This window comes from Ceratosolen solmsi, unplaced genomic scaffold (assembly GCF_000503995.2).
Source record: "Ceratosolen solmsi marchali unplaced genomic scaffold, CerSol_1.0 scaffold11, whole genome shotgun sequence".
NCBI classification, from domain to species: domain Eukaryota; kingdom Metazoa; phylum Arthropoda; class Insecta; order Hymenoptera; family Agaonidae; genus Ceratosolen; species Ceratosolen solmsi.
Window position 1 is genome coordinate 5,903,006 of NW_011948416.1, and position 10,234 is coordinate 5,913,239.

The 10,234-nt window shown below is 26.8% G+C and overlaps 1 protein-coding gene across 1 annotated transcript; it reads left to right on the forward strand.

Annotated features, from left to right (window-relative positions):
- The first annotated feature begins 1,652 nt into the window (after positions 1-1,652).
- Positions 1,653-2,201, forward strand: LOC105359476 (myb-like protein O). The gene has a single exon (XM_011496090.1). It carries the CDS (start codon positions 1,653-1,655, stop codon positions 2,199-2,201), a length of 549 nt encoding a protein of 182 aa, XP_011494392.1.
- The last annotated feature ends 8,033 nt before the right edge of the window (positions 2,202-10,234 follow it).

The following is a 10,234-nucleotide window of genomic DNA, read 5'->3' on the forward strand; positions in this document are numbered from 1 at the left end:
ATGTACTTGAAGATTTAATGAATTGTCTTATATTACCATAATATTTATTAAATAATTTATGATCGAGCAATATTTATTCTTAGAGACACACATTACTTTAGATAATTAATATTATTTGCTTGTATTAAAGGTGTATATATTATACTATTATCAACATTATAATTTTAGAAATTAATTTAGAATAATTTTCCCGGAATATTATTGAAGTTGCAACGTATTATCTCTTTACGATACGCATGACTTTTAATAATTTTATAATAGTTGACAATGAAATGGATAAGTAAAATTAATCTATAACCCAATTAGCGTACATAAGACAAACAGTGTAAACGATTAATAGCCGTGCAATTCCGCCAGCGGAATATCAATTTTATAATTATGAATTTTAGATTTCAAAGAATCCTATGCAAGTAAGTTCAACAGCCCTATGTGTTGCCAACCTAAAACATATTTTATTATATATATATATATATATATATATATATATATATATATATATTAATTTCACATTATGGACATAAGTTCATTTTGGCCAATTTTCCAATTCTAAGAACTCAACGGGTATCCAATTGTATACCTGCTTTTGTTTTGACACATACGACTTACCTTCCCCTTTTTGGGGCGCAAAGAGATAATACTGTGTAATACCGGCTGGTGCTTCATCAAGGACGAAAGGTTTACTACCTGTATTAAGGCAAGATTTTCTGAAATGTATAAAAGAGGGATTGCTTATGTGTGAAGTTCAGTTGTGCTTGAGTGTTGAAGTGAGAAAGAGCAGAATTGCTTCTGGAAAATTTTAGTGGACATCAGCCTCGCTAGTTGTTTCATTGAAATTTGTAAGTAGCTCATTGTATTTTGCCTGATTTTTTTTTATTAATTTTTTTTTTCTTTTGGCAATCCGTAGAAACTTTAATTGAAAAAGTATCTATTACATACAAGAATAAAAATTATTTTTTGTAATAACTACTTCCTTTATTTATATTTATAACTTCATGTTATCTATTAGCTTTTATATCATTTTTATTATTACGTTTTTAAATAAATATTATTTATACAAATGATTGATTGCACGCGCACGCACGCACGCACGCACGCACGCACACGCGCACACACACGCGCACGCACGCACACACACACGCACACACACACGCACACACACACGTACACACACACGTACACATTAAACGTTAAACTTGTGTAAAAACTGATATAACAGCAAATTTTAAATTAAAATAATGTAGTTGTAATTTTTTTTGTTAAATTAAATGAAAGATTTTACTTTTCATTCTTTGCATTATTTTTCGTAATTGATATTTTTATGACATTTTATGCATCGAAGTAATAATTAATATAGTTTTATGAACAATTTGTATAAAAGTAGCGACTAATTATCATACGTTGATTGCGATTAAAATCTTTCGTTTTTATACATTAATATTATTTTCAATTTGTACATTAATATTATTGCAATTCGAATATATTTCTTTATAGAAAAAATTTTTGTTGTTCAATTATGAATTATCGAATGAAAAAGTCAACATTTTACTTTTTTCTATTGTTTTTATATAATTTTTACAGCATTAAATTAATAAAACACACATGTTTAACTATCTCTTTATTAAATTAACAGATCACGATAAAAAATAAAAAAAATGGGATTTCAAGGATCAATGATCGTAACACGCGAGGCCTCTAAGGATTACGTTGTTTTAAGCACCAATCAATCGAAAAAGTTGCTATCCGGTGGGCAAATGAGTTGTAATAAGGATGCTGCTACATTCTGGACATCTTCCGACAACATCGTCGACGATTCAGTCGAGCAAGAGCCACCGTCTCAACCGGAAATGGTTTTTGGCAAGGACATGAACGAGTGGATTAAGGAGTTTGTTCAAAACGAATTTTTCCACGAGAGGAATAATAATAATAACAACAACAATAATAATAATACCAACGTAGAAATGAAGAAAACGGATACAACTGACGAAGCTGGTACTCATCGGGAGGGAAACGATACGAATGATTTGGAGATTGAGGAAAACTCGATAATCGATGGGCAAGAGAATGAAAACGACGAGAGAGAGGATGATATTGACTCGTCCCGATTGTCCATCAATGACGAATCCAAGTCTGGCAAAGTCAAGAGGAATTTTAAAGTGTTCAAATTCATGAAGAATGCGTTAAAAAGGCACATAAAAAAGTGAATGAAATTTCTAAATTAGTAATAAGAATTGACTATTGTGATTGTAAAATAATTTAATTGTAATTACTGTTAAATATGTTGTAATAATGTAAATATTGAGGTATTAGCCATAGAGAATATTATTTGTACATAGAATGGTGTGAAGTAATGACAATTAATAGAGCTATAACATAAAAAAAAAACTTCATTACTTGAATATTGTTAAGTAACTTTATGAATTCATTATTACGATTGTACATTATATTTACTAAATACGTAATAATCTTTGCATATTTTAGAAATTCAACAATTTTTTAAATTAGAAATTACATTGAAATATTTACAAATAAAGCGATACAAAGTTAGATTTATAATTAAAAATTTTATAAATAAAGCGTCAGCAGGAGTATTCTTAAGTAATTTAACTATTGTGATTATAAAATTTTAGGTGTTATTAAATGTTTATTAATGTGTAATAGTTTTTATTATCATTTTTAGGGAAATTGCAAATATTTTTATAAATCTTCGATAAATGTTTAGAACGAGTTCAAATGTCGCGCGTGTTTTGTGAAAATTATATTTATGCCCGAGTTAATTTTAAAACAATTTAGAAAAAATGAATTTATGTAATGTAAATAAATTTTATATTAAATATATCTAAATACTCTATCACTTTATATCAATAAGATATATTGTATTTTCTATTTTATTTTATTTTACGCTCTTATGTCCTACTATATGCTTATTCACTATTTTCACATTATTTATTTATTTCTGATTAAAAATATTTAAATTTCTTATGCACTTATTATTTAATTTAGTTTGTCTTGGGAGAAAAATTATATTTAATTTCAACATAATATCATAGCGTTTAAACATGGATTTTATAACAAGATTAATCAAATATCAATTTAATCTGATGTAAGAAAATTTTCAGCAATTATATTTTAACGACTATATCGATAATATATACTCTATGTGGGTGTTAAAAGTGATATAATTTTTTTTTTATTTTAAAGTTTTTGAAAGAATTTAAGCTCAAGATGGTGTACTCGATACAATCTAACCATAGTAAATATTATTAGTACTGAATAACCATTGGAATTTAAAGACTTCAATTAAATTTATTATCATTGTTTCGTTTGATATAACATTACTGTAAATTTTTTTTTAAAATTACATTGCACTATAATCAATAATTTTAAGTTTCCATCGAAATATTATATTATATGAACGTTTATGATATTATTCAAACGTTAATAATAAAGAGGTAATGTTTGGTTTTTTTTTAAAAAAAAGAATGAAGAATATCGAAAGAGTCTTAATTATGATTTTTAAAATTAAATTCTAAGTAAATTTAAATATAACTTTGTATCATAATTTTCAAAGTAGTTCTATATAAGTTAAAATATTTAATCAGAAGTTAAAAGTGCATTCGCCCACTTTGTTACCAAAAGATATATTTATTCAGCGAGCTGAAGCACGAGCGTGGAAATAGTTGACAATGCGTGATAGATGTGCAGAAATGAACAGAGAGCGAACTTCGTGCTCTCTATTTAAAGTAATAGTATATTTAAAAATATTTAATAGTAATAGTATATTTAAATATATTTAAACATTTAAACATGTTGAAACGTAATAAAATTGCTTTACTTTTTATAGGCACAATCGACGAATGGGATTCGCGTATGGGCGTACGTATAGAGATGTCGAATCGCAGGTGCTTGAATTTTCATGTAATAAACAAATCTTGATTATTTGAAGAAAGGAATGTAGCGATAGTGAGCTTTTAACCAATAGTATTTGTAAGTGAGATGAATAGGGGTGTTCATTTAAGAGGTATTTGGTAGTGATGGCCACGAAGTTTGAAGTTGTTACCGTCTTTAACCCATCCTTCCTTCCTTCCTTTCTTCCTTCCTTCCTTCCTTCCTTCCTTCCTTCCTTCCTTTCTTTCTTTCTTCCTTCCTTCCTCCCTTCCTTTATTCCCTTCTTCCATCCTTCATTTTCCTTTGTCTAGTATAATTTTCGAATGGAACGTTGTCGGTGTATCGGATGACTGAACCACTTTGTGAATTTGTGCCTCCTACCCTTCAGCGATCTAATGCTCAACATTTTCCTATTTCTCCTGTAGAATAAGTTGATTTATTACTTACTTATGGCAAGGCAAGAGTTGGTATTTCATTCGTTGATCTCACGGAAATGGATTTTATACTAATGCACTAATTAAGTAGGAGAGTGGAATTAGTAAGTTTTGATTATAATACCCATTCCCAGTTCCCATTGTATTTTATTATTGTCGCCAAATGAGTCATTAGAGATAAATTTTATGACACACACACACACGCGCGCGCGCGCGCGCACACACACAAAAACACACGCATTCGCGCACATTGTTATATAATTCAAATTAATTAGAATAAATGAATAGAGGTATTGATCAAAATAATCAAGTAAGAAAATTTTTATGTATATTATTATTATTAAACTTATTGCAATTATTAATATCATTTATATGATTATACATTCATTTAAATTTTGTTCAACAATCAATAATTTACGATAATTTAGATTCTTTATATGTCAATAATACATTTTTTCATATTACTTTTTATTCTTTGTGAAAAAATGTATTATAAATATATATAATAATTTTCAGTATATTTAACAATATAACAATTAAGATATATGAATACAGAAATTTTCCAATACATATGTATATTAATACTTTATCTATTGATTTTATTTTTAATGTTATCACGAGTAATTCTATACTACACAAGTTATTTAGTTACTATTAGTTATAAAAATTATCGTGAGTATATATTGAATTAACGTTGTGAAAATTTAAAAACACAAAATTCAATTTATTCGAATGGAATTGATAGAGCAAAGTAAATATAAGTATAAATTAGTATGAGACATACAGATCGCAAAATATACACGACTGTTGGCCAAAAATGTATTAAGGATATAGTACGGAAAAAGGGGTCGGCCCGGATAATTATTATACCGATTAGACTACACCTCTGAAAGAGCATATTCAAAAGCAGAGATAATATCTTTCAAGAATTTATATAGGACAATGGTTTATGGAAGAGAATGTTAAGTCAGGTCGTTTGTATAGTTATTCTAAATGAAGACCTTGAATATGTACGAAAATTGCATTACTATTTAAAGTAGGAGAATTAATTAAAAATGGAATAATTAAGTGACTATGATAAATATAATATTTTGAATCGGAGGGATTTATCTACCGAAGCAAAATGATAAAAATAGTAATATAAATTCACCGATGTTATTTTGCCAGTTTTAAAGCTAAATAAACAATTTTTGTTCATGCAACTTTCATATAATTTCAATAGTAAACATACTTACAATATTATAACAATACTATGATATATTGCATAATATAATAATAATTGTAACAATGATATTAATAACAACAACAACAACAACAACAACAACAACAGCAACTACAACAATAAAATAATAATAATAACAATAATAATAATAGTAATAACAAAGTAAATTTTTTTTACAGGACTTTATTTACAATAATACATTTTTTATTTTCTTTCACACATACACATATATATATATATATATATATATATATATATACATTATTATTATTATTATTATGTAAATAATAAATATAGCATGTACATACTCTTTACATTTACTTATTAGTTTATTTCGATATATGCAATTGCAACTGTATACATTTATTTCTGTTTGGATAAAATTGTTTCTGAAAGCTAAATTATATTAACCTAATGAATATTAAAAATACCACTTTATATAATTTTATTTAAAGTTGTACGATTAAGTAAATATTATTCGATGTTAATACCGATATGAATTTCAATTTAATCAGCTTCAAATAATCAATACCTCAAATAATCATTATTGAAAATTAAATTTTGAGAATTAAAATTTTTTTTCATATATTTAAAATATTAAATAATATTTCGAATTTTAATTGTACACCCTACAATTTTAAATGAAAATTTATTTAACCTCATTACTAACATCTTTTTAATGTAAAAGTATGTTTTATAAGAGTTTTTATTATATTTAATTAAAAGCCATTTTTATGAGAAATTTTATCAATTTTATTGAAAGTAATAAATTTATCAAAATTTATTCTAAACGAATGACATATACAAAATTGTAATTATATCACATTTTTTATTTCATTAAAGTAAATAATTTCAGAGATTTTGTACTTATACCATATAGTACTTTAATTCGATTTTATTTAAAATTTGAACTTAAATTTAAAAAATTCAAAAATTTATCAAATTTGAATACATTTTAAATAAATACATTTTTTAGTCACAAACAAGAAAGTGACCTTTACAATGGACTTGTTAAAGTAACTTCATAATTATAAAATGTAAAAGTCGCAGGTAGAATATTCGTTCGAATTAGTATTTTTGAAAAATATTATATTATTACATCCAGTTATTACAATCTTTTGTTAATTTAGTTAACTTTATTTCTGTAAATGAACGACATTTTCGCAGGTTATAAAATATAAGCTCTAACGTAAAAAAATTACAAATTATATCCGTGCGGGTTACAATAGAAAAAGGGGAATCAGTCAACGTTCGATTCGACTAACCAGCTGTAAAGTATAGGTGGTTCTTTTTTGCAAAACTTTCATACTTTTACTCGATTACTAACGATCCTTGAAAGTAAGCTAGAAGCTCAAAGGACGTGAGCGAATAAGCGGGAGAGAGAGATAGAGAGAGAGAGAGAGAGAGAGAGAGGATGAGAAGAACATTGGAGCGTGGGGGTGGGGTGGGGTGGGCGAATGAGCAAAAGAGGAAGAAAGTCAACGATTTTACTGTCAATAATACTGGAGTTGGATTGGTGATTTATCGTCAAGGCGGCTACCGTGCCGTGCCGAAAGAAAGTATGTGCAGTTGCCGGGGCTTCGGATTTTTCCCGTAGCCTGATAATAATGACGAAAAATCCGTGGACGTTAGCAGCTCCGCGGGGAGTTGGCAGGCCGCGCACGTTTGCCCGTTCGATCCCGCCTCTTACTACTGAGACGTCGTCGCTACTCGCTACATATATACGGTAACGTGGAGATATACGACGAAGTAACGTTTTTGCGCGCAACGTACTTTTGCACTCGTGTGGCTGCCGAGCGGCGGAATAATTCGAACTTTGAAGTTTCTTATAATTCTTCACGGATTTTTATTCGAGCATTGACGAATCGTATAGCTTTATGTGGAAAAGACATTTTATCGGAGGTCATTAGCGGTGAAATCGAATTGCCAAATACCAAGAGTTTGCCGGCTTGTCAAAAGTTCAATTTTCTTCTTTACCGATATCAAATGCCTCCTCTTGACTGTTTCAGTCATCTTAAGTCCATTGCTGCCTTAAAAGACTTAAAGCGATTATTTTACGAGAATGGAGTCATTTCCGTTACTTTAAAGTATATTATAACATTTATTAACTCTTATTATCTTTCTGTCATGAGTTTGCTATGCATAAGAGAGAGAGAGAGAGAGAGAGAGAGAGAGAGAGAGAGAGAGAGAGAGTTTTCGCAGATCAACCATTGAAATTTCATAGTTAATTAATAACGAGCGAATATGTTTATTCTTTTTAGTGATATTCTTCCCGTAAGCAACCTATATGTTTCTCCGACTATAATAAATTTCTATTTTCATGAATCTGTAGTGGAAATTTTTAATCTATGACTGTATTATTAAATTTGCCAGTTTTCGAATTAGCAGTTAAAAATAAATATTTAATGAATAGTCAATTATCTTATTGCTGAAAATAAGATATTTTTATATAAGACAGTATGTGAATATAAGAATAAGATCACTGATAATTATAATAATGACAATAACAATGACAACAAATAATATCAACAACAATAATTTTAATAATGATAACATTTAAAATATTTTAATGATAAATTTAGATTTAATTACAATTATAGGTGTATTAAGGTAACAAAATTATAATTTAATGTATAAGATAATTATAAAAATGCGAATAAACACTATTATAAGCATATTTAATTTACAGAGTCTAAGCTTCTAAGATTTATAAATATAATGGGATACGAACATTAGCAAAACTTTATAATTAGAAAGGTGATATATGTGAACGGAATGTTGTATTAATAATCAGAATGTGAATATTATAATGAGGAAATGCATAGACTAAATGTGCGATAAAATTAAAGAGTCGAGTATAGTTTAAAATTTTTAATATAAAAATAGTATAGAAAGATTGGAGAGTAACTCATAATAATGTCGATTACATAAATTCAAAAATTACTCATTGATTTAATTCAGAAGATCAGAGTGCGGTGATGTTTCAATATTATAGACTTAGAGCTGATTTGGAATTTTTCAAGGATTCTCAAGTTTTCTTTTTCTTTCCCACCAGTACTGATGAATCTTGTTTCACCGTATAATCTATACGAATTTCAGAATACAAGTTGACAATTTTGTTAGCTTATTATATTTCTTTTCAATTTCCTTATGCTTACTTATCCTTACCTCATGTCGCCGAATATTACAACAATATAATTAAAATTTATTATTGGCCCTTGTGAATGTAATAAATTTTTCCTAAAAATTTCTTTTATTTCAACTATTTGTAATTAAATTGATAACAGAATACGACCGTAAATTTGATGTAATTATTATATTATTAAATCAAAATATTAGACCAAAATTTTTTTAATCGTATATAACGTTTATGTGTTTTGTATGTATACGTGTGCTCATAGTTAAGAACTTATCAAGTTTATACGGTACTGAAGTTTCATATTATTAAGGTCTTTTTTATATTTCAAGCTATTAATGTTCAAATAATTCATAGTACTGAATATATAAAAAATGAATATATAAGTAGTCAATCGGCTTATATTTTTGAATTTATATTTGTATATAAATTATTAATACTATTTAATGTTAAAGAAAGCCAAGTATAATTTATAGATAATATACTTTTAATATTTGCTCAATGAATTATTTAATTTTTTCTGATCCTGTAATTATATATATATATATATATATATATATATATATATATACATGAAATGATATACACCATAATAAACCTTTAATATATGATAAATTATATATAGAAAAAATGCAGATTTTTCTTTTAATAATTAGCAGTCCTACTTTGCTTAATTAATTTTGTATTATTTTACAAGTATTAGAAACATCGTGTTTATATTAGTAATGACGTTGATTAGTTAAAAGTATGATCAATTTAGAATAGATATTTCTTTGTAAAAAGGTAAACAGTTAGCGTAGAACAAATATAAACATCTTATTTTTAAATTTATGCAAAATATTGATGTAAATTACTAGATAGTTTAATGAAAAATGTATAGAATTCTTTTTGTAATAATTAAGTAAATATCAGATAATATTGTAATGTTGATTAGAAGTTTTTCAGAAAGAATTAAAATAAAGAATTCTGTTCAAGTATGACTTTATACTTTTAACGTTGTATTAATAATTCTTGAAATACAAACATACTGTCCTCAGAATTCTGTACACAGAACTAAGATTCTGAAATATGAATTTAGTACTGTAAAAGCGACATCAATGAATTAAGAAAAATATTGCATTTCCAGATGTACTAATCTTCACCAGAGTTATTATAACATTTGCTAAACTACAAGTATTTCGCGTAGGTAATAGACTGTTATCAGATTAATTTAATTTAACAGTCTCAAAATAAATGAAATTACTGAAATTGATTACTAGATCATTTACAGAAATTTGTCCTTATCAAATTAATATTTTCAACTTAACAATAGCCAAAAAATTATGGATCTATGTTCATATTAAAAAAATTTTTCATCGTAGCTAGTCAATCTGCTTAATTAAAATTTAGTTTAATAAAAATGCGTATCTTAGTATTAAATCTTAAATTATAATTGGATATACTGGGAGCCAATGTTTCTACTTGAATATTCCCAACAGCATGTCGGAAAATTTCTAAAATAAGCTGAAATAAAAAAACAATTTCGCGAGCTAAATGGAAATGAATAAGTTAATTAAT